Raw genomic sequence first — 26,258 nt, 5'->3', positions numbered from 1 at the left:
AGACTAGCGTATTTATATCTGATTGTAATATTCTCCAATCGATTCAATGTAAACTCTCAATATTTACAGTGAGTTCAAGGATACTGATCCCGATCCAACGGCACTGGATCAAAAATATACCCAATCCTATTATCCAGCGTCGTGTTGCGACCATCCGGCAACACAGGGCCAAACTTGGGATGGACCAGCACACCCGGCTCGAACGGATCGACCTTGATCTCCTCCATGCCCTCGATCAGGCGGTCAAAGTTCACGCATTCGTGTGCGACGGTCCGGTTGCCCCCGGGCAGGATGCTGTTGTCGAACCAGATCATAGTCAAGGGCGTCTCGTCGGCCTTGCACATGATGGCTTCGACGAGCATTTGGAGGCAATGCACTGCAGGGTGTTTGAGTCAATATTTGCATAATAACGATGGTGAGGTCGCGGGGCTGAAGGGACTTACAGCTGTGCTCTGTTTGCAGTTCCCGCTCAAAGTCGGTCATGTTGGGATAATACCGGTCGGGGAAGTGTGCCTGGTGAAGCCGTTTCTGGAGGTCTGGTCAGCAGGGAAACAAGTAACCAAAGTCCGGACAAGAGAAGGCTTACAATGCAATGCAACTGGTGGACCCAGGCAAAGTTGGCAAGGTAGTTTCCGTTTTCCAGCTTGATTCCCGTCTTTTCCCGCCCGAGTTTCTTCATGTATGAGCCCGGAACTTGGGCGTAGAAATATTGCATGAGATTGGACCATCGTTGGTCGAGCTCGTCACTCGGCTGTCCGACAAGGTCGTAGTCTTTGGACGTTTCGGTCATGTGGAAGGTCTTGGGCTCATATTGGATGTATTTTCGGATTGGGGCTAAATATTGTGACTCGAGTCAGTCGTCTAGTTCCGGTTCAAATACATATAACGGGGATCTCAGGGGAGGGACATACAGTCAATGACGTTGGCTCCGTGCAGTCTTTCCTTCCTCCACCACATCGATGTGACAGCGATAAGAAGAGAAGAATACGCCAGAATGGCCAGGAAACCGCCGACACCGATCAACAGTTTCTTCTTGACCAATCTTTGCGACCTTGCGGAACCCAACCTAGGCTCATCGCCATTGTAGAGTAAACTGTCGGAGGAGTTGGATGAGCGGTCATCGGGGACCGGTGAATAGACCGGCTCGTTTTTCTTGTCCAAGAAACCCATGGTGATGATATCATTGACGTTCTATTGCAGGTAAGGGAAAGAATTGGGGAGAGCAAAATCGAAAAGGAGTACCTAATTAAGAACACAATTAGCTTCCCAGCTCTCCCCCTTCCATAAATGTCACCAGATTATCAATGATGTCAACCACTGATACGGCACGGCCTCTCACAATCCGTCTCAAAACTCGCCGACGATTCCCGGGCGTGAACGAGCGAATGATATGGAAGGAGGTAGTGAAGGATTCAGAACACCATGGTGTAGTCAGCAACCGACACGGCGATCCCGGTCTAACCCCGCAAGGCACGCGAGCTTTAACACGCCGAAATACCCGAAGGATCACGACTTCCTTCCTAAAAGAACGACAGCATCACGCTACCTTAACTACCCCGCGCCGACGACCACTTCAGATTGGATATCGAGGTGTGCGTGGCGTTTCACGCTGAATATCCACTATGATGCGTCGTGGAACTTGTGTGAGCTGCGTGTAATTACTCTTACTCGACCGGATTACTGGAATCCGGGTTCCCGTAACAGGAAGGTAAGGTAGAACGAGGGGTACTGTCGCCGCCGCGCATCGGATCATATAATGATGAAAGGTCTCTGGGGGAAAAAGAATGCACTTGGCCCACCCCCCCGCGGTTATTATCTAGGAAGTCCGCCATTCCCACTACCATCACAGCCCATCCCACACTACCCAAGTTCAACCCTATCCAAAATGCAGTTCAAACAGCTCGCCCTCGTCGCCCCTTTGCTCCTCACCTTTGCTAGCGCCGCTCCTGCGCCTGCCGGTGAGATTGGTAAGATAACCACCTAATTACGCCTCTCAACCTCCATCACCCTTGCTCACAATATGGGAACAACACAGCCAAGAAAGGCGAACTCCAAAAGGACGCCGATGAAATCTGGCTGTGGAAGAAGGACCGGCTGGCTAAGGATGGGGACGCGGTTTGGCTCTGGAAGAAGGATCAGTTGACGAAGGATTCGGATGAAGTCTGGTTGTGGAAGAAGGGGGAGCTGAAGGCGAAGTTGCAGAAGGATTCTGATGAGATTTGGCTGTGGAAGGAGTAGATGATCCATCTTCATGGATTAAGGGACAAAGATAGGCGGCTTTGTGAAGTCGGCAGGAGCTTAACGAAGTTGGTTGAGGTACTGTGTGATCGAACTTGACCTTGCGACTCTTCAAGACCGTTGGGATTCATTGCCCAGACAGCGAAAAATATGCGCCTCCTCCCGCTCCATGTCATCTCACGCCAGAATTGGAGTCTCCAGGGTGTATTTACGCCCAAGTTGACGTATTGGAAGGCCGAGGGGGGTTTCTTCATCGGTTTCGAGTAGTCAAGGTGAGGTAGGGAGCCAAGCTTCAAGCACGATCTTGGCAAGCACGGGAAGGGAAAGCTTAAATTAGAAGCTTGATTTGCGGTTGTGCCACAATGCCGAGCAGGGCGGAACAGGGTTGAATGCACGCGTGCATGCGCAGCAGAAACTACCACACTTTGGACCTCAAGCGAGATATTTCCTGTCGACGAGACAAGCCACGAAGACATCGTCGACGATGTATCCGCTAGCTGCCCCCTGAGGAAATCTACTCCTCCTGAAGCTGGGCGCGGTCTATTGGGTACAATTTGAGGACTTATATGTAGCATTTTGCCATTCTGCGTCTAATCCCCCTGATTTATTCCCCTTTGTCTTTTTTCACTTTTGTAAAAGAGTAGGTAAGTTAGCCAGAGACTGGGTTTGTCGCTGTTTTTTGGCTACGACGAGCCACGAAAACGAATTTGACGGCATGGACGTTAATCTTCTCATCAAGTAGGTTCAATGTGTCAAGTAGCCCGATGAAGAGAGATCCGAAACAGCTCGCCGACTGCGGAGGACACGAAGTAGAAGCGCCCGTAATGGCTGGGTCCTGGTCAATCTCTGGCCAAGAGGGATGCAATATTGGAGGTTGTAAGCTACCAGATAACTAGTGTGATCATTACGTCTGTATACATAATCACTAACATTTTAAATCAATAACGAAACACTGTTTTTCCCTCGGCGATCTACTCATCAGCTATCAACCACTCTTTCAGGTTTTGGTATCTTGGGCGTTAATCTCTTGTACTCTGGCCACCCACGCCGTCCAGTCACGTAGGTATTCTGACTTCATTCGCCATTCGGGCCACGTATTTTCATGTCCACCGAACATACTGCCCACAAATTATAAGCCATCCGGACAAGGCTGGGGTCATTCAAACAGTCGCCGGGATTTTGTTACCCCCGAGCGCCGTCTTGCCCGAGTTTGGTTCCGCGCGTTGACGTCGGTGCGCCGGCGGGTCGGGGCCCAAACGGCCGCAACGATGTCTCGGAGATTGGCCCAGTCCATAATTACCATCAAACTCGCCGGCTGGAATGGCAAAAAGTGCACGCGCTGTACTAGGTAGATTGTGTTCCGATTAGTGATGATTCCCTGTGCGACGGCCGGGTCCCTTGTAATTAGATTTCCCCGCGCCGGCCTTGACGTCCGGGTCTACTCGCCGGATATCTACGGACCGCAAAACGTCGAGTTTCTATGCCTACTACGCGGCTCACAAGGTAGGAGGTATAGAATACTCCGTGCAACACTTTTCTTCCTAGCTCTGAGACTCTAAGAGACTAAGTCTGAGCTTCTGAATGCGTCCCCCAGGACGCAGGGCTGCATAATCGGTATTGGAACCCAGGTGGCTTGAGGTCTCATATCTCAACGGTCTAAAACAACACGCAGCCTCCAAACAGCACTTGCATTCTCAGCCCGGTACAGAATGACGGAGCAGCGGCGAGCCGCTGCCGTGGTGTGGGATGTAAAGGCCAATTCAACTTTCACCGCGAAAAGATACAAACTATTTGGAGGCACAAGACTAGACGGTATGAAGGAAGCAGAATAACAGACGCCTTCCGGGCCTTGCCGCCGCCGCCGTTTACATACTTCGTACGCGACTTGTGGAAGTGGTGATTGTTTGGGGACCGAAATCGGATAATATCCGGCAAAACATTGAGGTGCGCTGAGTCAGCAGTGGCCCCGCAAATTTCGCCCGCAAAACTGCGGGCAACACTGCGCGGCCTCGATGCCCTGCTGAGCGCTCGGCTGTGCCTTTAAGACAACGGCCCGGGGTTAGAAGGCGGATTCAACTCACAGCCCGCCCTAAATATATTTTCGCGTTGTTTTCGCAAGACGACATGTTTAAGCCTTCTCATCGGGCAGCTTTCATGTCAGCAAGGTTGAAATGCTTCGCATGTGCTGTGTGGGCAAAGCGATTGAGGAGATTAGCACAAGCAAGACAAGTTGGTGTGTGCCTCCACAGCGCTTGGTGACGCCAGGCGAGGACCAAGTGCTCAGTGGAGGAAGAGAGGAGTTGCCAGGGGTCCGGGTTTCATCCCCTTTTCGTCTCATCCCAAACCACAAACGCCGAGTGAGGCAGTGCAAGCACCAAGGAGCCAACCGATTCTCTCCGTTTCTTTGGCACAAGCACCGCCCAAAACGTGGCGGCACTTCGTCCACATTGATTCCAGACCGCTGCCCACCCGCACGTTGCTCGTTGCGGCCGTTTTGTTCTGCCCAGTTGTGCGTTGCAAAGAGGACAACCAACCCGCCCGGCAAACAAACTCACCTTGCGCCCGCAATCAAGGCAACAATTTTCCTCAGGCTGCCCGTCGTTGGCGGCATTTCCTCGCTTGGGGGAGTAACTAGTGAGAAAACTTGAAAGGCAGGCAGCTGCGTAAGTCAACGGCTTTGGGGGCTCGGCCGAGACGCTGGGCACAGCGGTGACTTTCAAGAGCGCAGCCCTGCGCAGCCAAAGCCAAGTACCTCCTCGCGGACTCTCGGAGGAGTTAGGAACATCCAACCATTGCGCCGTGCGGCCGTTGAACAGCCTGTTTCCCCGAGCCCCCTCGTGATTGGTTCTAAGACCCGGTGTTTTGTGGGGCCGCACGCCCCGAATTGGCCGATCCGTGTTCTTCGCATTGGCTTACGCGTCCTTCTCCCAAAGCAACAGATATCCCTGCCCCAGGCACCGCCTTGCTGCACCGACCCGCCCGCCTTTGCGTCTGCTTCTTGAAAACTCCCACGCCCTGCTTCCCGCCCGCCAGCTTCTCCTCTTTACATGTTTCGCACCCGAATACGCCCATCAACAACCACGTCAAAGCCATCGGTTTTCGAAAATCCAAACCCCAACATAAAAAAGAAAAACAACAAACCAGCGCGGAATCGGTAGCCATATCTTCCGATCTCCTCGCTCCTCCAGCACTCGATTAGTCACCTCTAGACAACGAAGTTGTTCGGGCAGAGGCATGGCTGGGTCCCAGCAACAGACTGGCGGGTTTGATCCCCTCGACTTCATGGACTTTTCCCAGTACGACAACAACGCGACCAGCAGCAACAACAACACCCTCAACTACCAGACGTCGACGCTGTCACCCTCAACCTCGATCTCACTCAAGTCCGAGCCTTCCGATGCGCCATCGCTGTTCCCGGCGAACCAGGGTTTCAGCGCACCAAGCCATCAGTACAACCTCTACAAGCAACAAACTGGCCTCGTCCCTGGTGCGCTTAGCACAACGCTGTCTATGAACCAGCCCCAAGGCTACCACCACGAGTTCCTTGAAATGCAGCAAAACGACATCCTCTCTGGCTTGGCAGAGACGGACGATCTGTTCGACTTCAGCGCCCCCATCGGTAGTGAGATGGATACCTCGGCGCTGGATCTGGACCTGAACTTCCAGACCTCGTCGCCCGACTCTGGGCTTTACTTGAACTCAACGATCAACCCTAGCGCCATCGGCGGCCAAGAGCCTGACGCCCTCACCTCTCCCCTACCAACCACACCCGCCGTATCAACCACCCCAGGTCGCGTTTGGCCAGGCATGCACCAGCAGCAGGCGGCGATCGCCAGGGCGCAGCAACAGCAAAAGCAACAGCAGCTGCAGTTGCAACAACAACAGGTGCAAAGGCAACGGGCTCAGCAGGCCAAGCAGCCTCAGAAGTCAAGGTCGCCCCAAACCAGCAGCTCCATTGCCGACCAGAACGTGCAACATATCCTCAACTCGATGCGGGCGGAGCCAGTACAATACACTCCCGTCAAGAGTCTACCGCAGCAGACTTTTGCCAAGAAGCAAAAGTCCGAGGAGGAGATGGACGAGGACGAAAAGTTCCTGGCCAGCGAGGAGGGCAAGAAGCTCAGCAGCCAAGAGCGCCGGCAGCTTCGGAACAAGGTTTCCGCACGTGCATTCCGTGGGCGGAGAAAGGGTAAGTCCCAAACCCCATTATCACATATTGAAGATTTCTCAATTGCTAACTCCCCGCCTTTACAGAATACATTGGATGGCTCGAGGGTCAACTCACAGACCGCACCAACGATGCCGGTCTCCTGCGGGCTCAGAACCACGCGCTCATTGAGGAGAATGCTCGTCTCACCAGCCTCACCAAGATGCTCCTGACCTCGGACCAGTTCCGCGAGATGCTCGCCGACCTCAGCTCCAACCCCCAGAAGCTTGCCAGCCTCCACTCCGACGGTGAGCCCCAAGCCGCTCAACAGGCGCAGTTGCAAGCCCGCCAGGAGGCTGAGTTGCAGGCTCGCCTGCGGGCCGATAAGGACGCCAACCCGCATCTTGCGGACCAGCAACATCTGCAGTACCAGGAGCACTTCCGCCTGCACATGATGTCGGGCCATGCTTAAACCCCACGCGGGCAGTCAGCTGGCTGGCGTCTTGAGTGCGGGGCGAGGCTTGGTAAAAACAAAGAAAGATGAATGAAACCGTGGAGTGGCCCCACTGTGATATGGGAACATCGTGGCTGAATATTTTTGCTGCTGATAAGATGGCGTTGTTGGCTTGTTTGCTTGGGATGGGACTTGGGCGGCTGTGCATAGCGAAACACTCTTCTGATTCTTCTGTATAGCCCTTTATACCTTTTTTTCTTATGTCGTTTTATTTACCCCCACTACTGCGATTGCCGGCCTCGAAGCACCGCAGCTGGCGGTGCCCGTCGTTACTACTCCTATCCCACCCTACTCTCCTCTTTACAGCGGATTGGTTTGGTGCCAAGTTGGGTTTTGTTGTGGACTAGAAAGAACAATATAGTTTAGCTCACTGCTTCTGTGCCTGCCTGCAAAGTGCTGTGACGTCATAGTTTAAATCTGTTTGTACCGCTGCCATATCTGAACATACCCCTGGCTGAACGATTGTTTACCCAAGTTGAACGCCATGAGTTAATTCCTTGCCACGAGTAGAGATGGACAGGCGGTTAATGCCACCAGGCGAGCAGTGTTAGTGTTCTGCTCTGGCAATCCTTCAGACAGCCAACGGCTGGGTTCGCTGCCCGGCTGCGGCTTTTGACGGCCCGGTTCAGCCCGTCACCGTCAAATAGCAGACCGTATCGGACCGCATCGGCCCGGCGAACCTCAGCGGACCCCGGCCGACTCGGGGATCTTAGAGGTTACTTGATGTTTTATGCCTGCTTTTTCCTATCTGAAGCCTTGAATGGGGTTTAAGTAGCAATTCACTCTCGCCTCGAGCGTGGTGTCTAATTACCTTCTTCATCCTGATCCTGACAAGTGGCAAGACGGTGGATATTAACCTCGGTCAACCCAACGTCCCGGTGATACTTTGTAATTAAAGCATGTGCTGTCTTAAAAATAAAAAATGTAACCAGCACACTACACAAATGAACCACGTAAAGGGTAAATTTTAAGATGATGCTGATGAAGATGAGAAGGATTACCACTGCCCTGTGGGCTATCATCTATTATGGTCTGAATCTGGAAAACTGAGGGGTTGCAAAACTGTGGTTTAATTAGGCGACAAAAAGTGCAACCGTTAAATGCTTCGCGTTTCCGTGATCGATCACCCTTCCCGGGGTATAATTATCACCAATTTCCTTGTAAATAACTTTTTAGCACGGCACATTCACAGCGAATCACAACCAAGCCCATTAACTAATAAATAAAATAATTTCGCTGGCTATCAGCACGTGTACGTACACCCATCCCACCAGTCCATGTATTGTTGAAGTATGTATCTCCCCACCCATACCGAGTCCCTCCAACCCTTTAACATCCCACCCAAATGTAAGAATGTATATAACACCAGAACGGTACACACTTTCCACAATACTCAACATTTCCTATAAAACCCAGCCGCAACAACAGCGTATTAGACAAGCACATACAAGACAAATAGACAAATAAAACAAGTGAAAACAAGTAGTAGAAAAAGAGTTTCGGAAGAAGAGGAAGAAAATGACGAAAGGAAGGCTCTGTAAGTCAGGACAAGACATAAAAAAAAAGAAGTAGAAAAGCAATACAAAGAAAACAGAAGAGAATGAATCGAAGAACCAGTCCACCTAGTACCACACATAAGATCTCCTGTCTAGAGACCAGGCTTCATCTCGCCGGCCTGTCTAGTCCAAGCCTAGATCAATCCCATCACCGCCCAGACCGGACAACACGCACAAACGACAAACCATACCATACGTCCCCATGGCTACTCCTCATCCAAACCCCCCAACGCCCCCGTCTGTCCCACCCCTCTCTCCCGACTACTCTTCTTCCCCAACCTGAGTATACTCAACCGCTTCCTCACACTCCCTACCCCCTGACTAACAATATTCTGTCCGCCATGTCCTCCTCCCGCCCCAGGTGTATTCCCAATCCCCGGCCCAATTCCATTCCCAACCTTATGCTGTCCATTCTGCCCGCCCTGCGCGGCGCTCCCGCCAGTGAAACCACCAGTAGCATACCCCATCTGCCCCAACTGCCCAAGCACAGGTAAACTAGGCGTCGACCCGCCAAATGCCCCATCCCCAAGGGCATGTCCAGTTCCGGTGCCATTCCCTTCATAACCTTCCATGAGACTGGATAAATTCGACTGTGACCGAGACGGCAGGGAGAATTCTGTTCCGCCTGTTCCTACTCTTTGCAGGCCGCCGTTGGGGAGACCGGCGCCGTTGCGTAGGGAGGAGGATGAGGCTGCGGCCGAGGGGTCGGGGGAGATGTTGGGCATGGTGCGGAAGAAGGAGCGGCGGTTGGGGGGTTGATTTTTGGAGGTTGGGGTTGTGGTGGAGGTTGGGTTGGTTGTTGTGGCTGGGAGGGTTGTTGAGGAGGAGGGGGGTACGGCAGTGATTGTGGACGCTGAGGTAGCGGTTGTCGCGGGGGTGGTGGTTGAAGTGGTGGTGTGGGCGGTTGTAAGCCCGGTAGCTGTTGCGGTAGAGGACGTCGCTGTCGACGGCGGGACGGTATCACCCCCCACACTTGACGAGTACCCGTTGGTATAGGGATAGCCGTTCTTAGCAGGCGGGGGTGGAGGCGGGTGATCTGGTTCCTCCTGGATCGAGTGCTGTCTCTCTGCGTGTCTCTCCCCGTTCACGCCATTCACACCATTGACATCCTTCCCGTCCTTCTTCCGCCCCCCGAGGAAGCTCAACCGTGGTCCGCGGGCGGATCGCACAGGCTGCACCAGGGTAGCCTCTTCGGTCACAGCATTCGGGACGGTGGCGGTCGATCGGGAGTGGGCGTGACCGCGGACAACCGGGGCAGATAGCGGGGAGCGGGGGGTTGTCTCGCGGATGGGTTGGGCGGGTGCGGCGGGTGTGAAGAGGGCGATTTCGGGAGCGTAGGTTGACTCGAAGACTGTTTTGGTATCCGTTAGTGTCTCGTTGCAGTGCAGCAACTATAACCCACAGAATTCGTCCTGGAGGGTAGAGAAAAGGGGGACTTACACCGCTGCAAATCCTCCACATGCCTCGTGAGAATCTCATTCCCGCTCTTCCCAAACGTCCCCAAACACCTCTTCAACATAATCGCATGATCCACCAACGCCATCTTCAACGCCGTCTCCTGCGCATCCAGCACCGGCTCCTCATCTTCCTCATCCTCCTCGTCACTTTCCCCCTCTTCTTCCCCATCCTCACTCTTTTCCAGAGAAGCCATCCCCGGGATCAACCCCCTGTACATCACCACCCCATTCTCCGAATTCGGATTCACACTAATACTCACCGCATCCACCAACAACTGCGCACTCTCATCTCCACCTTCTCCCTCAGCCACCTTCCTTTCCAAAGCACCCATCTCCCCCGTCTTACGCACCGTCCGTTCTAGCGCGGTCTCCTTCGCAGATAACCGCACGCCTTGCTGCGCACGCACAATCTCACTCCGCCGTAGGATAGTCGGGAACGACTCGGCAGTCGTGTAGATCGTTTTCTCCGTGTAGTGCTCCTCCACGGGGGTACCCGCAGCCGTGCACCGCTTGGTGGTGACAGAAAACGACCGCGGCTCGGCAGCGCTGACGAGGTACTCCCGAATCGCCGGGGCGACACGCGCGCGCTGGTAGACGGTATGACTCAAATCGCGGTGTGGACTGAGCGGGGAGATGACGAGGAACTGCCCCTCGACGACATCATCGAGCTGCTGTTGCTCTGCGTCGGCGGTGGCGGTGTTGACCAAAACAATGTGCGCGGCCGGGTATAGTGCTTGCATGCGGTCAGTGAAACTGGCGGTGCGTTCGCCGGGGGAGGAGGAGCCTTCGAAAACATAGGCCTTGTCGCGCACGGCGGCCGGGAAGCCGAGGCCCTTGAAGACGACGCGGAAGTACTTGGGCACGAGGGGGCGGGTGCCGGAGGCGATAGTTTCGTAGATGGAGGCGATGGCGCGCTCGGTGCGGGCGAGTTTGGCGAAGTCGAAGGTGTTGGTCTCGTATTGAGTCTGCAGTTCCTTGTAGGCCGCCAGGGCACAGTTCCAGGCGGCGCCCTCTTCGAAGTGCTTGATCATGGCGAAGTAGAGTCGTTCCTTGCGCTCGAAGTGGCTCTGTGCCGGGAAGTCTGGGTCGTGCAGGGCTGGGGTGGTTCGTAGGGGGTCCCAGTCGTAGATGTCGGCGTGTAAGCGCAGAGCGAGGCCGGCCTCGGCGTGGTGGCGGGCGTCGGCTTGGAGTGTGGCGAGCTGGTGGACATAGCGGATGAAGATGTCTTCCTTGTGCATGTCGCGGAGGAACTCCATCAGCCGCAGCCGGTGGATCAAGTGGGAAGCTTCACCAGCCCCGGAGCCGCTGTCGTTCCCGCCGTCGCTGCTGTGGACGGCCACCAACAAATCCAGGAAAACATCCACCGTGTTCGTGAGCTCATTCAGAGCAGCCAACAGCCCCTCGTCACGCACCAACCCCTCCTCAAACAACGCCCGCAGCTCCCCCAAAAACAGCTTCTGCAGGATACTCTCCGTCAACGGCTTCGTCTTAAAGTACCCATCCAGACAATCAATCATCTCGGTCTGAATAACCGACAAGTCCTCGCTAAGCGTCCACTCGCTGACAATCATCGTCTGCAACACCTCAACCGCCATCCTCCTAAGCCCTTCATGCACGCTCAAACACAACTCAACAATAGGCGCCACCAGCGTCGGCACATACTGCACCTGGTACCCGCCCATAGTCGCTAGCCCATACCGCGCGCGTTCCTCAACCGTCGTCTCCCACCCGATGGCCTCCCAAGTGCGGCGCAGCAGGTCAGCACCCAACTCGCGGACATCGCCCGCGATCTTCCACACCGCGCGGCGTTTCTGCTCGGGGAAGGTTTCCAAGGCCAGCGATGGGCTACCGACGAGCGCAAGTAAGGTGGTGAAGAAGAGCTTCCACAGTTCCGTCGGGAAACTCTCGGCGTCGTCTGGATGTGGCAAGAAAGATTCGAGCAGCAGACCGGCTAAGTACTGCAGGGCTCGCATGGCGGATTTGTGGTGGAAGATGTGCACCGATAGCCAGTCGGCAGGGAAGGTAGCCGCGGGCTGTAGCATGGTATTGTGCACGCGCAGGCAGTTCTCCACGACGACATGCAAGTCGTCTTCGGCTAGTTCGAGCTGCATGCCCGCGGGAGAGTTGGACAGCGCCGAGAGCACGGCGGCAAGCTCGATCAGCGCTTCGTCGAACCCCGGGCCCTGGGCTTCCTCGGCGAGAGCCCGCGTCGGGAAGGGGTATGTTGTCGGGAAGAGCAGCGATAGCCGGTCTTTTCGGGCTGTTTTGTTGGCCGCTGCCCTGGCCTGCAGCACGAGGAACGACTGGATAATCTTGGGAATGTAGTCCGGGATCTCCGGGCCCAGGTGGTCGATCTGGCTGGCCAGCACCGAGCAGCACAGACGGACTTGGTCTCTCCAGAGCCCCGACGTCTCTGCACTGGCAATATCCGCGTCGATGGCCCCCCAGTGTGGCGCAATCCACCGTACAGTATTCGCACTAAGCGCCGACCGCTGCTCCGGGTGCGCAAAGATATCCAGCTTTGCATAATTCACAATCAGCACCAGCTTGAACAGCACCAGTTTCCCCTTTACACCCGCACACGAGTCCATAAAGTCAATGGCAATGTGCAGAATCTCCTCCGTCGTCAACAGCCCCGCCAGCTCCGGCAGCCACGTGTGGAAGTGCTGCACGGCCAGCGTCTGACTGCCGACTAACACCGGCGCCGAGCTGCGCATCATGGCATCCAGCGCCTTGAAGATGACCCGCAAATGTCGCGTGAAGCCCGGGTTGTTGCTTGTGATGCCGATGTTGGCCTCCTTGGCCTTTTGCTGGCCGCGCGCGTGCGTGATGAACTTGAGGATGTGTCGGGCCACTTTGAACGTCGCTCTCAGTTTTCTTGCGGTCTCCGGCTCCGTTGGTTTGGATAACAGCCGGGTAAACGACCGCACCAGGCACGGCGTCGCAAAGGGATAATGGAACCGGCTCTCGGCGTACTGATCAACCAGCGGACTCAGGTTGAACCGCCTGTCGTGCACAATATCCAGCACCCGGACCAGCGCCGAGAACACGAGGTCCTCGTAGTCGTCGTTGCCCGAGTACTCGCACAGGATGCCAAACAGCGCGTCCAGCACGTCGTTGAGCAGCTTGACCACCTCGATCTCAGCCACGAAGATGAACTGCTTCAGCAGCACGGGAATGCCCTCCCGCGACGAGTCCTTCCACGCTAGCAGTCCAAGAACCACCCGGTCCTGCGAGAACCGCGTGCTGCATAGGTAGGTTTCCACACGGACCGCCGCAAGCGAGCCAGCCACGTCCGAGTCGTCTTTGCCGTTCCCACTCCCCGGAACAGAAAAGGGCAAACTCAAATACCCCCCTTTGCCCTGTTGTCCCGGTTGCGCCCCGACCCCCTGCGCATTCACGGTATTCTCATCCAGCCGGTACAGCAACAGCCCGTGCGTCGAGTCCCGGATAAACGCCTGGTGGTCCCACAGCGGCATGTGCGCCACGGCAAACGGCGCGTTCGGCGCGTCCGCTAGGAACATGACCACATGGCCCTGGTGCACGTCCTGCGGCGCCAGCACCAGCTTGACCGTTTGTCGCCACGCCTGGCTGCCGGGCTCCGTGCCGACGGCGGTGGTTTTCCACGAGCTGAGGGGTTCGCCGTTGGATGACGCGTGGATGCAGTGCTCGACGCGCTCGTTGTTGGACCGTCGGACTTCGAGGGTGATTTGCAGGTTGTTGCCGTTGCCATTGGTGTTGTTGTGTAGATAACTGGGCAGAGACACGGGACTGCCCCCAAAGCGTGATAGCATCGTGTGGCGGCCAAGCATAGCAGCGTCGAGCGTCAGGTAGATGTCCGACCGTGGCTTGGTCGGCGCCCCGGAGAAGCCCATCTTGTTGGTCTTGCAGATCCCCGATAGCACCGTTGGGGTCGCCTTGATCAGCGCGTCGGCGTCGGCGTCCTGGAACGCCCGCAAATGCACCTGTAACCGCTCCGCCCGCCGCGACTTCTCGTAGCCGCCCGAGCTGCTCTCCATGATCTCCCGCAGCACCGAGTCCCACTCCTCTTCAGCGTCCTGCGGTTGCTGCGGTCGACCGGCTGACGGTGCCCAGATGCTGACAATATGCTCCACCTCTTCGGCCTGCACCTGCTTCATGACACCGTTCAGCTTGAGCACGCCCACGCCAACCGTCCGCTCAGCCGTCTGCATCCCGACCCCAACACCGTCCACCGACGCCCGCCCGGCCTTGGAATTCGCCGTGCTCGGCGGGGCACCATCCCGGCTCTCAGGCCCGACGGCCGTGGTAGACGACGAACCTCCTCCAATATCCTCCGGCTGTTCAGACAGCGAGTCTAGCCGCAAGTTACCCCCGCGCGCAAACGCCGTCCGCGTGTTCTTGCCGGCCCACATCAGGCTCCTACGCACTGATTTGTTGCCCGACGACAGGGGCGGCTTGGCGTGGTCCTTCCCGCTGCCGAAGCCGTTCGACGACAGGCTGCCCGACCGCGAGCTGGGTTTGTTCGATCCCGACGGCGACGACACTGGTTGTGAGGCCCGGATCTTGACTACCAGGTACAGCTCCGAGTCGACTGATGACACGTCGCCAATCTCGGCGGCCGTCAGGTCTGTAAACAGCGTGCGCATTTGCATGTTGTTGCTGCGCGCGAGATGCACCATCTGGCCTCCGGCTGGCATCTCCACAATGTAATTCTCCGACAGCGCCGTCAGCTTGCCGCCCGCGGTCTTGGCCGCTAGGTATAGTACTAGCGTGGTCGCCTCGGTCGATGCCCCCGCGAGCCCCTTGATATCCACTAGCAGGTGGTGCAGCGCCGTCAGCTCGGTCGTCGCCGTCGGCGTCTCGTCTAGTAAGCTCATGATCGACTGCAGCTTCGTGATCTCCACCACCGAGTCGTCTCCCGTCAGCACCCGCCCGCGCGCCTGCGGGTGCGGGTCGCGCACGATGACTTCGCCCCCGCATAGCTTGTTGACTCGCACCAGGTCCCACACTGTCCTCTCCCGCAGCTGCTCGTATTCCGCCGTTGTCAGAACATCGTGCAGGAACTGCTGTCGCGCAAAGTTGAGCCGCCCGATCAGTTGCGAGAGGGTGTCGAGTTTGCCGTACTGCCGCGACAGCAGCAGCTCGTGCAGGTTCGTCGAGTGCCACTCCCGCAGGCACGACGCGATCTCGTCGATCAGAGGTTCTGAGGTGGATGTCGGCGTCTCGTCGCCAATCTTCAGCATCGGCACCGGCGCGGGGGGTCGTGGCGCGTCGGGGTCGCGCGGGACGGGGACCGACAACGGGCCGGGTGTCCCGGGGTCTTTCCAGCCGCGCGTGTGCGATGCCTTGATCCGGGCTTTCCTCCTCTTCCGCTCGGCTTGCGCCCCTTCTATCCCGCTTTTGGCCGAGTCGCCCTCTTCGATCTGTGCTGCTGTACTTGTCGCGGCCGTGACATCCGCCGTATTCTGGTTGTCCCCTTCAACGTCGACATCGTCCTCATTGTCGTCGTCCTCGGTCTCATCCCCTTCGCCTAGCACCTCGCGCACCTCCACACAGCTGCGCGGGAAAATACCGCTAAACACACGTGCCTCGAGCGTTTGGCCCTTGACACTGGTCAGGCCGGCCAGCAGGCTCGGCGGGGCTACCAGATATCCACGCAGCCAATTGCCATCGGGGGTCTCCTCAATGATGTACAATTCATCGCCCAGTTCCAGCGGCAGGTCGGCCGGGTGCGACGCCGAAAAGGGGAATGTCGCTACGGCGAACGCGATGCGAGGCAGCGGTTGCCAAGGCATTGTCGGCGATGGGTCGGCAGCATCTATGTTTGTGGAGGTCGGCGGTGAAGGAGTGGTCCCGTTGTCGAGCTTGTTTGTTTAGCTCGTGCAGTCGTCCGTTCGGCGGTCGGTCGGTCGTTCGGTCGGCCGGTCGATGTGGGCAATGTGGCCGGAAGAACTTGTCTCGATATTGCAATCGACGGATGTCGGGCTCGTCAGGGGCGGCGATCCAGGAAAGCAAGGTGCATGAAATTCACGATCTCATCTGTCGGAACCGGGTTGACGGATCCCAACGTATGAAACAGCGCCGTGCAGGGAGTGTACTTGGTGCCGACAAAGCTGTAATTTCACAATCGGGGTTGGTGTAGGCTGGTCGCCCGGATTTCAAGCGGGTGTCGTGTTGTTCACGCCAAGCACAAAATAATGCCGGAAATCCCAGCAGCGTGAAAAGGGCCAGAAATTGCCGGTAAAAAGAAGCAGAAAATGAGGGTAGGTAGGTAGCGAACGGCACAACTAGAGTAGCAGTATACTGCCAGTCTAGTTGTCAACAATCGCAAGGCGTTGCCGCAGCAAAAAGTCGTGGATGAGAACGGGGATGGTGGAGAGCACAAGCATTGCCGTGGTGCAGTGGGGATTCTGCAAGCCGCGGGAACCAAAAACCGCAACGATCGAGGAGCGGGTGGTGCACAGACCCCGTCGCGCTTCTCCAATTCTGGCAATCAATCTATCAGTTCATCGCATCCCCTGAACGCGTTCCTAGATCGTCTGAGGAAGGAACGGCCTTTCTAACATAACGAACGCATAGTTTATGGTGTAAAATTTATTCCGTATCTTCCACACAAATGCATGAGATACAAAAAACAAACGCAGCGTTCATCCTCAACCCGGTGGCTTCCTGCCAACAGTTTGTCGACCGTTTGCATTTTTCCGACTCGAATCCCGATTTGGATCCTAATTCAGGGGTAATCGACATTCGCTTCGGAGGTGCCCGCTCCAATGCATGGATTGTCTCGGGAGTTTCCTTAACATGTCCGATCCCCAAGTCCAGGAACCCGGATGGATGACACTGTTGGACTTCAATGGTTCAACCAAGCCAGGTGCGCCCAGCGTGTTGGGCGTCGGAAGGCACGCCGAGTTTCCAGAAGACTTCTAGTTGTGAAGTTGTTTGCGCTGATTCCTGATCGGGAATAGGGAGTGTGACCCGGATGGATTTCCCAATCGGTGTTTAACCTTAACATAATTGATGGGAGTGCACCTTTTGAAACTGAGTACACTACTTCGGAAATTCACAGTCACTTAACCCAAGTATTATGACACCCTCTTCCTGTGGCATAACAGCCACTCAATCCAATGCACACACACTCCAACACCATTGTCATCCAACAACGTACCCAACAATCCGGTTTGCACAGCATTCGACAGCACTTGCACGGCACCCGCACAGCGTTTGCACATGCCAAATCAAGTCTCACTTAGCAACGGTTTCCCACCTATTCAGGACCGTGGATCCGTTTCAGCCTGGCACCGTTTGTCGTAGCACAATAGCTGATCAGATGCAAAAGAAAAGGTCGAAAGAACGAAACAAAGAAGTGTGAGGTTAGGTCGTGATTTAGGGCTGTGGTGGGCCGGCATTTGTAGGACAAGGGTTCCTTCGAACAACAACCGCACTCCTCTGAGAAGAACTGTATTAAATCGTCATTATTGTGCAAAAAGGTCAAGTGTGGGAGTCACGGAAAATGCGACTTGTTAACCATGATAACAAATCACGATACCGCACCGCCAATAGAATGTGCTGCAGTTAAACAAAACATCTCGTTCCATCGCACTTTTCTGGGGAGGTTGGTGTCAAGTATGGCAACGCCGCACAACAAATCAAGCAAGATACAAGTACTTGCAGTGTTGGAAGGACCGCTGCGCTGTGATGTTGAAGAAAAATATTGAGGCAGCTCGCATCTCCCGTGTTGTAGAGGGCGTCAGAAATCAAGGCAAGAGCACGGTATATAGGGAAGGTCCACGGTCCCAGTTCCCAACAACCCAAGAAAATCACGAGGATCACACCTGTTGGTAGTGTAGTGGTTAAGCTGTGTACCTTGTCGCCCCTCCCCCCCCCCCCAGGGTGAAATGGGTCCCTTGGGCAGTGTGGCTGACCACAGCTCTCTTTTTTGATTCCTGTTCGTGTCACTTTTTTTTGCCAGGATGAAAAATGGCTCCTGCAGTTTGGTAGGTTTGTGCCTCCAAAACCAGAATGAGGACACAGCAAAAACACTAGATAAAAGGAGGGAAGGAGACAACATTGGTTGAAGCAAGCGAACCGACAATAACACCAGGCTTGTCACCCTGTGTTGTCGTTGTGAAACATCATTGGTGTTGTCTTGTTGGATAATTAGTTAATTATCCATGAAATTATGAAAAAATGCTAGTTATCAGGCTCTGAATATTATGTTCACCAACAGAGTACATCAATTAGGCTGTTGGGGAATAGATTATGGAGTGGAGATCTTCCAGTATCAGGTACTCGGACAAGGGGAAAATGGAGTGACAACAGTCCGAGATTGATCGTTTGGTTAGTTGTGGAAGTATTTGACATGGAACAAAACACTAGGGAGCAAGCGACGTGAAGAAAAAGGAAACTAGTGCAAACAACCTAGTCTCGAAAACAGCAAGATACATCTCAAAGTAACGATCCCAGCTTGACGTTAACTAATCCTCCATTTAACGATCTCTAACTCATAGGCCCAGCCTAACAAGCACACTGCCAAGTTCAACATACTGCAAAACACACACTGTACATACCAACTACGTATATTCCTATCTCATCACACATCTAACTATCGCTATGCATCGCTTCATACCACAAAAGAAATCAACAAAGAAGACCCCCCTTCCTAGCTTACCATCCCTTAGCTAACGAATCCATTCCAGTCCTCCCAAATCATTAAACATCCATCATATCACCGTCCATCACCCATCCACGATATCATCCATCCCCCACTCATCCCATCCATCCATCCCACATCCACCTAAAACCACCCCTTCTTCCCCTTCCCCTCACACCCCTCCTTTTCCTCCTTTTTCTCCACCGCCTTCTGCCCCTCAACAGGCACAGAAACGGTAATCCTCACCGTCTCCGTCTCATACACCGTCTCCTCCACCGTCTGCGGGATAGCAGTCACAACGGTCGAGACAGTCTCGGTCTGGGTGACGACGCTGACACGTACGGTCTCGGTGACGGTTTCGAAGAGGCGGACGGTACGGCGTTGGGTTACGAGGGGGCCGAGGGCTGATGAGGTCGTCGAGGGGGGGTTACAGTTTGCTGGGAGGTCGTCGTCGGAGTTTTCGCTGTTGTCGACTTCGGGGGTGAGCAGAGGGAGCTCGTCGATCGGAGTGACGGGGTAGGCGGGGCCGTGGGGGGCGCACATGTCGTCGGGGAGGATGAAGACAGCAGCGCGCGTGTCGATGGCAGCGTCGGTCTGCTCCACAAGGGCCTCGGGCTCTGCCTCTGCCTCCGTCTGTGACTCTGTCTCGGTGACTTCCACCTCGACAGTCTGCTCAGTGGAGTGCTCAACGACCACTTCCTCACTGGCTGGAAGCGCCTTCACCACGTTTTCCACAACCTCTTCCGCAGCACCACCCTCCACCATCGGCACCTCCCTCACAGCCCCCTTCCGACCTCCCGCCTGCACCTCACCCATCATCCCAATCTCATACCCCGCAACATCCCCATTCCCCAGGCCCTGAACCCCCTCCACTTGCGGCACCTGCTTCACACCCTGAATCTGCCCCTGAGGAATCTGCCCCTGGCCAACCTGCCCCTGCCCGACCTGCACCTCCGGGACTTGCACCTGCGCCTGCGGAACCTGCGAAGACACATGAACCACCGGAACCTGCGGCGCCGGTACAAGCCCCTGCTGAGCCTGCTGAGCCTCAAGACCAGGCCTCTTGATCATAAACACGACAAACACACACAGCACGATGATAGCGACATTCTTCGGGTCGCGTAGCAGCACCTTGAAGGCTTCCATTAACACTTCGACAAAACCCGAGTTTTCGTCTAGTGGTAATGGGCGGGACTGGCGGGGTTGTTGATGGGCGTGCTCTTGCCGGCCGTCGGTGAGGAGGGGGAGGGTTGGTGGGAGTTGGGTTTGAGTCTGTGGGGGGTAGTGCTGTTGGTGTTGTGGTTGGGATGGTTGGTGTTGGTGATGTTGTGGCTGCTGTTGATGGTCGGGTGTTGGTGCATTGCTAGGGGGTGTGGGAGAATCCCCGTAAATCTCACGCATACGCTCCTCGTCACGCATCCGGCGCTCCTCAGAGGTATCAACGGGGTACGCGCTGGGCGTCCCCGCGCGGACAAGCGTATTCGCGGCTGAAGGCTGCGGCGTAGCGGTTCGCATAGCCAATTGCATGCCCGAGGGCGCAGGCGAAGGCATCATCGACCTCTGCGCATCGAGAGCATCCGGCTGCTGCTCCTTTTGCTGACGACTCGACGCCCGCAAGCCCTCAACCATCGCCTTGGCCTCCGCCTCAGCAGCCAGCTCGGCAGCCCGTTCCAACTCCACCACCTCCCGTCTCCGCTGCTCCTCTAACTCATCCTGCAACAGCGCCAGCCGTTCCAACTCGCTCTGCAGCGTGGCGTCCACAATCGGCTCAACCTCCACATCGACCCTTTCCATCTCCTTCCAGCAAGCCTCCCAGGCGCCTGCACGCATCAGCCCATTACTGGCGTACACTTTCACCCGGAACACCTTGCCGACGCCGAGGTCTTCGACACGGATCTCTGTCTCGCATGTTGCGCACCATTGCCGCTTGTCTTCCCGACTGAGGCGGCCGCCTTCGTCGTCGCTGATGTCTTCGTCGTACTCGTCGGGGACATTGGCGGGGCCGACGTAGTGGCCACATTCGAGAATGCGCGCCCGGCGGCGCAGGGGTAGTTCCAGCGCCTCAAGCAGGCGTTCCTCGAGAACCTCGTAATCGTTTTGTGGGTGCGGGAGGAGGATGCCGCGATCGAGGACGGTTTCGCCCACCCGGCTTTGCAGCTCGCGCCATGCGTCGCGGAGGGTCTTGAGCTGGTCGCTGGGCGGGGGAGTGACGACGGACTCACTAGGAGTAGCTAGGTCTGTCTTACCCAGGGAATCGCTGTTACTAACAACAAGCGCATCCATACCGTTCAAGACATCCCCCCACGCCCACTGCAGCGGCAGCAGCGTGACATGCAACAGCACCAACGGCGCCTCTTTGCGCGCCGACTTCAGTCGTGTTGGCGTCGACCGGCCCTTGGGGGAGTACTGTGCCGATGCCGTCGGACTGCTGAACCCGTTGTTGTTGTTGTTAGTAGCTCCATTGTACCGCTTGCTAGCCCCCGTGCCCGGCCGCGATGACGGGGAACTGCCGTTGAACACCGACGGGCTGGGCGACGCCATCTGCATCGCGCGGATCTCGGACGGCGTGCGGAACGGCAACCGGGTCTCGCGGTGTGTGGGCACGAAACCGCCCTGTTTGGAGTCGTCGTAGGCCGACAGCCCTGAGATGGTTGAAAAGTTGGACACCGTGCGTGCGGGTGAAATGGTGTGCGAGTGGGAAGAGGAGTGTGAGGGTTGGTGGTGGTCTTGGCTGCTGGTGGTGGACGATGTGAAGGAGTCACGGCGCTCGGAAAAGGCAAAGGCGTCTTTGGCGTGGGGGGTCTTGATGCTGTTGAGACTGCTCCCACGGATTGTGCCCCCCTCGTAGTGCTCCGGGTCGCTCACCGGGTCGAGAGAGCCGAGCGAGCTCCGAGCACTGCGGTCGCTGAACACGTCGTCTTCACGCTCGTGCTGCGAGCTGCTGTCGTTGGCGTCGTCGCTGGAAATCGAATGCGATGCGTTGTGTCGGACCGATGACCCAGCCGACTGTGATCGGTTGTGGTGCTGGTCGTTGAGGCTGTTCACCAGCAGGTCCCTAGCAGCGTTGAAGGCGTCGTCGTCGTAGTCGTCCCGGCCCCTCGTCTCGGTGTCTTGGGAATCGGTGCTGACCATGGACTGGTCGAACTCGTCCTCGGGCTCCGGCAGCTCACCGCTCTTTCGCTTTTCAATCTTGGCGACCACGGCTCGTGCTGCTGCTTGGATGAGCGCTTCCGTGCGAAGCGAGGTTTTTCGCTCTCCCAATCGCTGCGGGCCCCGGTCTTGTTCCTGTTCCTGGTCCACGTCGGACGCTTCTTGTTCGTCTGTGTGCACGTCGTCCACCTCTGCGTCTTTGTTGTCATACACTTCCTCCTTGTCCTCGTCTGCAGTCTCTGAGAAAGTGTCTGCTGCGTCGACATTGCCAGGTTCGTCGAGTTCGCCGCTCGCGGCCTCCTCAAGAGCCTCCTCTGTGCTTTCGCTTTCCAACACTTCTTCCGCCTCGGTCTGGTCGGCACCGGCCTGCTCCGGCATATCCTCAAGCTGTGAGTGCTCCTCCATTTCATTCTCCACAACAGACTCTTCGTCGACATGTTCGGTAGCTAGGGTATTGTCCTCCGTCGTCGGCTCTGCTGCATCGTCTTGTTCCACAACAGGTTCGTCTTCGATCAAGTCGTCGTTGGGCGTCGGGTCGACTTGTTCTTCATCCTCGATATCCTCGCCGGCAACCTCGGCTTCGTTCTTCGGGATGTCGACTTCCGTAGTGTCGAGCACTTCTTCAGTCTCAACTACATCCTCGTCCGCGGGTGTGACATCAGGCTCCTCGGTCAAGTCCTGTTCGTCCTCCCCTGCGACTTCGGCCGCAACGTCTTGAGCCGAGTCCTCTGGTGCAACCGACTCCAGCACCTCGTCCGCCACAGGCGGAATATTGGTGGCGGGGGTGTCTTCATCCATGGCTTCTCTCACACACGAAGAAGGGTCGACATAAATGTTGAAGTCCTGGTCCAGTTCTGGCGTTTTGCGTGGCATAATTCTTGGCCGGGAAGGGAGGGGGGAAGGAGGGAGGAGAACAAAAAGTCAGACCAGATCGCCCGATCGACCCCTTGAATGTTTATACGACAACCCAGCAATTCTTTGCCCAACACAAGGATGATGGGCTGCGTTGTGGCTCTTTGGGCTGGACCCCTGATATCTCGGGGCAACGGGGTCGGATTGCCAATCGGAATGCCGGCACTGTGGGGATTGTGAAGCAGTGATGAGCTGGCAGTCGTCAGAGGTGCTGAAGCGAGAGCCGGGTGTTGCCCTGCGGGCGGTGACAAGGACCAGCACGATAGGCGGTGACGGGCGGCTTTGGGCTGTGACAAGGAAACCGACTGGCCAATTGTGCCTTGAGTAAACAATGCGTTGCTAGGGGGACGGACCCCTGTCGTTAGGCTTGGCGGAGACTTGCCCACCACTCACACCGGACCCCACTGGAAGCCCAACGCACACAGACGTGTTGTACAACGTCGTTGATACCAGAAAGTCAGTCCTATTATTTCTGACTCAATGCAGTAAGAGAGGATCGAAATGTCAACAATTTGGAAGACGTCTCTGTATTATTTATTGCGGATGCTGGAGTGAGAGTCGGTTATCGGCAGTCCCAGATCAAAAACTTTGGGTCACCCTTGTTGTTGGCTTTAACCGAGATAGGTTAGACCCGTGGTTCAGATTCAACGACATCAGCGCCGCGAAACATGTTTCTCTTCGATGCACACTGCTGCTGTCCCAAAAGTTCCCGAAAATAGACGCGTTGGGCGGCTATGTTTTAAACTCCACTTGATGTTTTCCGCACTCGTCTATTCGTTGGAGTTTTGACGGGTCGTATCGTGCGCTGTGTACGCGTTATTGGAGGATGTTTTCCCAAATTGGAACATCGATCGTCGAACGGTCCGAGCGCCTGGCCAGATATCCAGCCAGCTGGGAGAAACCAGGCACACTATCAACTCACCATTCTCGATAATTAAAGCTCTCACGGGAGGAGAGAGGGAGGAGACAGAGAGGTTCCATTCTGCAAGACACCCCAGCGCCACGTTAATTTGTCTCGGAATCGTCGGCTGTGACCATCGGGGCTGCTTCTCGTCCCGGTTTCACTGCATTCCCAACCAGCAGAATCTATGGCCCTGCAGAGATTAAAGACTCTTGGTACTCTAAGCCAGAGATCCAGGTTTCCACATGTGAAGATTTATGCGTGTTTTCAGGACTCTCCTCGCACTGTTCCTCATCTTCTTCGTCACACTCATACGGCTCTAACCACTCATGTGTCCATATCTCCTTTTCATCCGGTGCATACCCGTCAAAACGCAACCAACCGAAGATGCTCCGCGTCGAGTTCTCCGATGCAATCTCTTTCTCGTTATCGAATTTCCCACAGTCAACAGAGACGTGGTATGAGCCTGTGGTATGTTCTATGGGTGGGGGGTTGCGACATGTGTGGGTATTCTCCTTGTCGGCCAGGTGGTATGTTGTCTTTCCGTCGACACGGTCCCATATAAACCCGTCGTATCGGAGCCCATGCCCCTTGCAATTGGCATGAGCCTGCACTTCCATATCGGTGTGTTCAAGCGGTGTCCCGCCAAACGGCCTCCATTGGCAGATTGGTACTCGACTATGTAATCTTGACTGAGAGAGGAAGAGTAACCGGCACTGATCCGCGCTGGTTACCCGGCCGTCTCGCACGAGGAGGTCCGAAACCGGTTGCTGGATGAAGGACTGTATCGCCCCAGACCATACGGCAGAGGGGAGGTCAATGAGGGCCATCCCATAAGTAGCGGGTCTCAAGAGATCCTTTTGAAGCCCGAGGATTGTAGCGCCTACCCAAAGAGGCGCCACCATCGGTTGTCGGTCCATTATCATGCGTCCGATGACAAGAGGATTACCTTCAGCCACGGCATCGATGGCCGCTCGTGCGCCCTGGAGCCAAGGAGAAGCAGCGTTGCATTCCAAGGAAGGGTCGAAAAAGCCACTTAACAACATAGGTTCGATTCCTTTGATGTGGCAACTGACCGTGATAAGCCTATCGAGCACATCGTCCTGGTAAATCCCGCTATCTCGTGACTCGAAGTTGAGATCTTGGCCCTGATGCTGCGGAATGACAGGGTCGACTCCGGTTGGGCGGTCTAAGCGGTTGGTTGTGAACTCTGGCAGCTGCAGCCCGCGGCGAGTACCCATGGTCGGGAAAAGCAGAACGGCGGCCAGGGCGGCCTGACTCTGGTCCACGATATTTCGGCGCACACAGAAAGTTTCGAGGAAACGGAGGGCCTCGGAAAAGGATGGACAGGTTACCTCTTCACCAAGGGAGAGCGAGTCCTTTGATGATAACAGAAAGCGGTTGTCTGAGTGAAGTTGTACTGACCAAGGCGCAACGAAGGTAGTGTCTTCGTCCAACAACATAGTCGCCAGCCAGCCCTGGCCCGGGGCGAGTACAGCTGCCCACCATCGGGCTTCGTCTGGACCAACGTCGCTGATGTCCACTTCTAGGCCGGGTTTGTCTGGTTGAGGGGGTGTTGGCGGGTTCAGGCGAGAGACCTCGGCCTTGCTGGTCGTATAAACAAAGGAGACGCTCCCACGCATGGTCTCGGCCCAACGCGCGTTGAGCATCTAGGTATGCTTGGGGAAGGCGTGGCCGGTCGATCGCCGAGTGGTAAAGTGCAACCCATGTTTTGAAGCTCCGCTCGTATATCCTTTGCGAATCCTCCGCGCTCAACCGGACGGCGTCGGCCATTGCTGAATCAATCAATATCGGTTTATGAAAGCAAGCTGTTTGTCCGCCTCGTGATGAATGTGATACATGGTTTCTGTTGCTGCCATGTTGGCGAGTTTTGTGTTGGCGGCTTGCTCGATACTGTGCATGCTGCACTCTGTTACAGTTTCAAGCACTGTATCCCAAAACGCTCCCTCGTCGTGAGTTGCCTCCGTTGTTTTTCCATCAGACCAGGATCCATTCATCTTTCGTATATTCCTCTTCTCTCGGTGGTTTAGTTTCTTTCTTTTGCGGTGATTTAGTTTCTTTCTTTTGAACACTCCTTCTCTTCCACGCCATCGGACCTAGAATGCTTCTCAGCAAATCAATGGCAAAGGTATCCATATTGTCCGTTGATAATGTGTTGGCCTGTGTTGCTCTTCTTCTTTGCGGAATGTCGGGCTTCGGTTCGTGTGCAGGATCGTGGCTGAGGAATAACGATTTGAGAGCTAGGGAATTGCGATACTTATAAGATTTGTGGCATTTGAGTTTCGAGAGAGATAAATCGTCATAAGAATGTCAGAGTGCAGGTTGATGTCATCTCTCTCCCCCACAGACTACGGGGTGTTCTGTGCCCCATGAGCTGTATGTTCTCCGGTAGCTTAGCAAAAGCACGTAGGGGCACCTCTTGAATCGCTAACATGGTGAGTTCAACCGATTTCATCTCGTCCATCATCATGTCTAACCTACTGATCATCTAGTAACACAATAGAGTAACTAGAAGTTTTTGATCTTTCGTTGGGTGGGGAGATTTATGAAAGTGCAAAGTTGATAGCACCTCACGGGTATCCTATCCTCGAGGTGTGGAGAGGAGATTTTATGAGAGGACCAGGATAAGGAGGTCACCGGGAGTTGAAATTGTCCATGGACCGCATCTGCATGTGATTAGTTGGCCAGGTTCAACCACCACCCCAGGACCTGATCCCTTCGTCTTCTCCG

General features: G+C 55.7%; 6 protein-coding genes across 6 annotated transcripts; 2 read left to right on the top strand and 4 right to left on the bottom strand.

Moving 5' to 3' along the window:
- Window positions 1-74: 74 nt before the first annotated feature.
- On the bottom strand, window positions 75-1,170 carry C8A04DRAFT_30427 (uncharacterized protein; the record flags this gene model as incomplete). Its single annotated transcript, XM_062781370.1, has 4 exons — window positions 75-376; window positions 444-528; window positions 587-834; window positions 912-1,170. 4 exons carry the CDS (start codon window positions 1,168-1,170, stop codon window positions 75-77), a joined length of 894 nt encoding a protein of 297 aa, XP_062635395.1.
- Window positions 1,171-1,885: 715 nt separating this feature from the next.
- C8A04DRAFT_30426 (uncharacterized protein) lies at window positions 1,886-2,238 on the top strand (the record flags this gene model as incomplete). Its single annotated transcript, XM_062781369.1, has 2 exons — window positions 1,886-1,967; window positions 2,036-2,238. The coding sequence occupies 2 exons, from the start codon at window positions 1,886-1,888 to the stop codon at window positions 2,236-2,238; spliced, it is 285 nt and encodes a 94-aa protein (XP_062635394.1).
- Window positions 2,239-5,472: 3,234 nt separating this feature from the next.
- On the top strand, window positions 5,473-6,857 carry C8A04DRAFT_13643 (uncharacterized protein; the record flags this gene model as incomplete). The annotated part of the gene is made up of 2 exons (XM_062777792.1): window positions 5,473-6,427; window positions 6,493-6,857. The coding sequence occupies 2 exons, from the start codon at window positions 5,473-5,475 to the stop codon at window positions 6,855-6,857; spliced, it is 1,320 nt and encodes a 439-aa protein (XP_062635393.1).
- Window positions 6,858-8,661: 1,804 nt separating this feature from the next.
- Window positions 8,662-15,689, bottom strand: C8A04DRAFT_13620 (uncharacterized protein; the record flags this gene model as incomplete). Its single annotated transcript, XM_062777782.1, has 3 exons — window positions 8,662-9,308; window positions 9,555-9,806; window positions 9,896-15,689. The coding sequence occupies 3 exons, from the start codon at window positions 15,687-15,689 to the stop codon at window positions 8,662-8,664; spliced, it is 6,693 nt and encodes a 2,230-aa protein (XP_062635392.1).
- Window positions 15,690-18,688: 2,999 nt separating this feature from the next.
- Window positions 18,689-22,567, bottom strand: C8A04DRAFT_13604 (uncharacterized protein; the record flags this gene model as incomplete). The annotated part of the gene is made up of 1 exon (XM_062777776.1): window positions 18,689-22,567. One exon carries the CDS (start codon window positions 22,565-22,567, stop codon window positions 18,689-18,691), a length of 3,879 nt encoding a protein of 1,292 aa, XP_062635391.1.
- A 1,125-nt stretch (window positions 22,568-23,692) lies between these two features.
- Window positions 23,693-25,177, bottom strand: C8A04DRAFT_13638 (uncharacterized protein; the record flags this gene model as incomplete). The annotated part of the gene is made up of 1 exon (XM_062777790.1): window positions 23,693-25,177. One exon carries the CDS (start codon window positions 25,175-25,177, stop codon window positions 23,693-23,695), a length of 1,485 nt encoding a protein of 494 aa, XP_062635390.1.
- Between the last annotated feature and the right edge of the window lie 1,081 nt (window positions 25,178-26,258).

This window comes from Dichotomopilus funicola (genome assembly GCF_033296635.1).
Source record: "Dichotomopilus funicola strain CBS 141.50 unplaced genomic scaffold C8A04scaffold_50, whole genome shotgun sequence".
Lineage (NCBI taxonomy): Eukaryota > Fungi > Ascomycota > Sordariomycetes > Sordariales > Chaetomiaceae > Dichotomopilus > Dichotomopilus funicola.
This window is presented reverse-complemented; position numbering and strand designations above follow the sequence as displayed.